General features: G+C 45.9%; 1 protein-coding gene across 1 annotated transcript in view; it reads left to right on the top strand.

Annotated features, from left to right (window-relative positions):
- Nucleotides 1–346: 346 nt before the first annotated feature.
- The window catches only part of LOC102440647 (olfactory receptor 18-like), a 3014-nt gene continuing 2632 nt past the window's right edge, over nt 347–728 (top strand). Inside the window, exon 1 of the mRNA XM_014467776.2 lies at nt 347–375. Within this exon, the coding sequence (XP_014323262.2) occupies nt 347–375 (29 nt within the window). The remainder of the gene's footprint in view (nt 376–728) is intronic.

Genomic DNA, 728 nt, shown 5'->3' with positions numbered 1-728 from the left:
AGAAGCAAAGTGTACAGATGCGCTTTCTCCTGAGAAGAGGAAAGTCCCAGCCCCTTCTAGGTACATTCACTATTCTCTGCTTCCTCTTCTGTTAATATTAGGAAGTCCCCAGAGGTTAGGAAAACATGGACCAATTTCACTAATTATTAGCTCTGTGCATTGAGCTCTCAAGGCCATACAGGCTGCCAGTCCCAGTCAAGGGTCATATGTGTGGCTCTTCCTCCCAGAATTGAGACCTGCATCCAGAGATCCATGCCTGAGTCTGTCTTCACGCCAGTCCTGAGAACAGAGCCTCAGCCCTCTCATTACCAGGCAGGAGAGGGCAGTGGATCCAAACTCCTAGGTCATGACTCAGCGGAGAGACAGCACAAACCAGTGAGTGGCAAAGGATATGGTGGATGGAGGAGGAATTATGGAGAAACTGGTTTCCTCATTATCAAGGCAGTAGGACAGCTGAGATAGCCAGATGGGAGGGCATTGATAAGCAAAGTTATAGCTCAGAGGCCTATGAAGTTTATGTTATTTTTTCCATTGGGGATTTTAGAACTCTTATTCAGAATTCTGCTCTTCTCCACTACCATTCTTACCTTCCAAAGTCATTGCCCATACAAGAGCGGGAACCAGACTTCTTCATTCCCATAGCATTCCAATAGGATCATGAATGCTATGGTTATGATCATGACAGTGATGAGGAGAGTAACCATAATATCACAAAACTCCACTGAGGG

This window comes from Myotis lucifugus, unplaced genomic scaffold (assembly GCF_000147115.1).
Source record: "Myotis lucifugus unplaced genomic scaffold, Myoluc2.0 scaffold_414, whole genome shotgun sequence".
In the NCBI taxonomy this organism is placed as follows: Eukaryota; Metazoa; Chordata; class Mammalia; order Chiroptera; family Vespertilionidae; genus Myotis; species Myotis lucifugus.
Note: the sequence above shows the minus strand (reverse complement) of the source record. Positions and strands in the feature narration are given on the sequence as shown.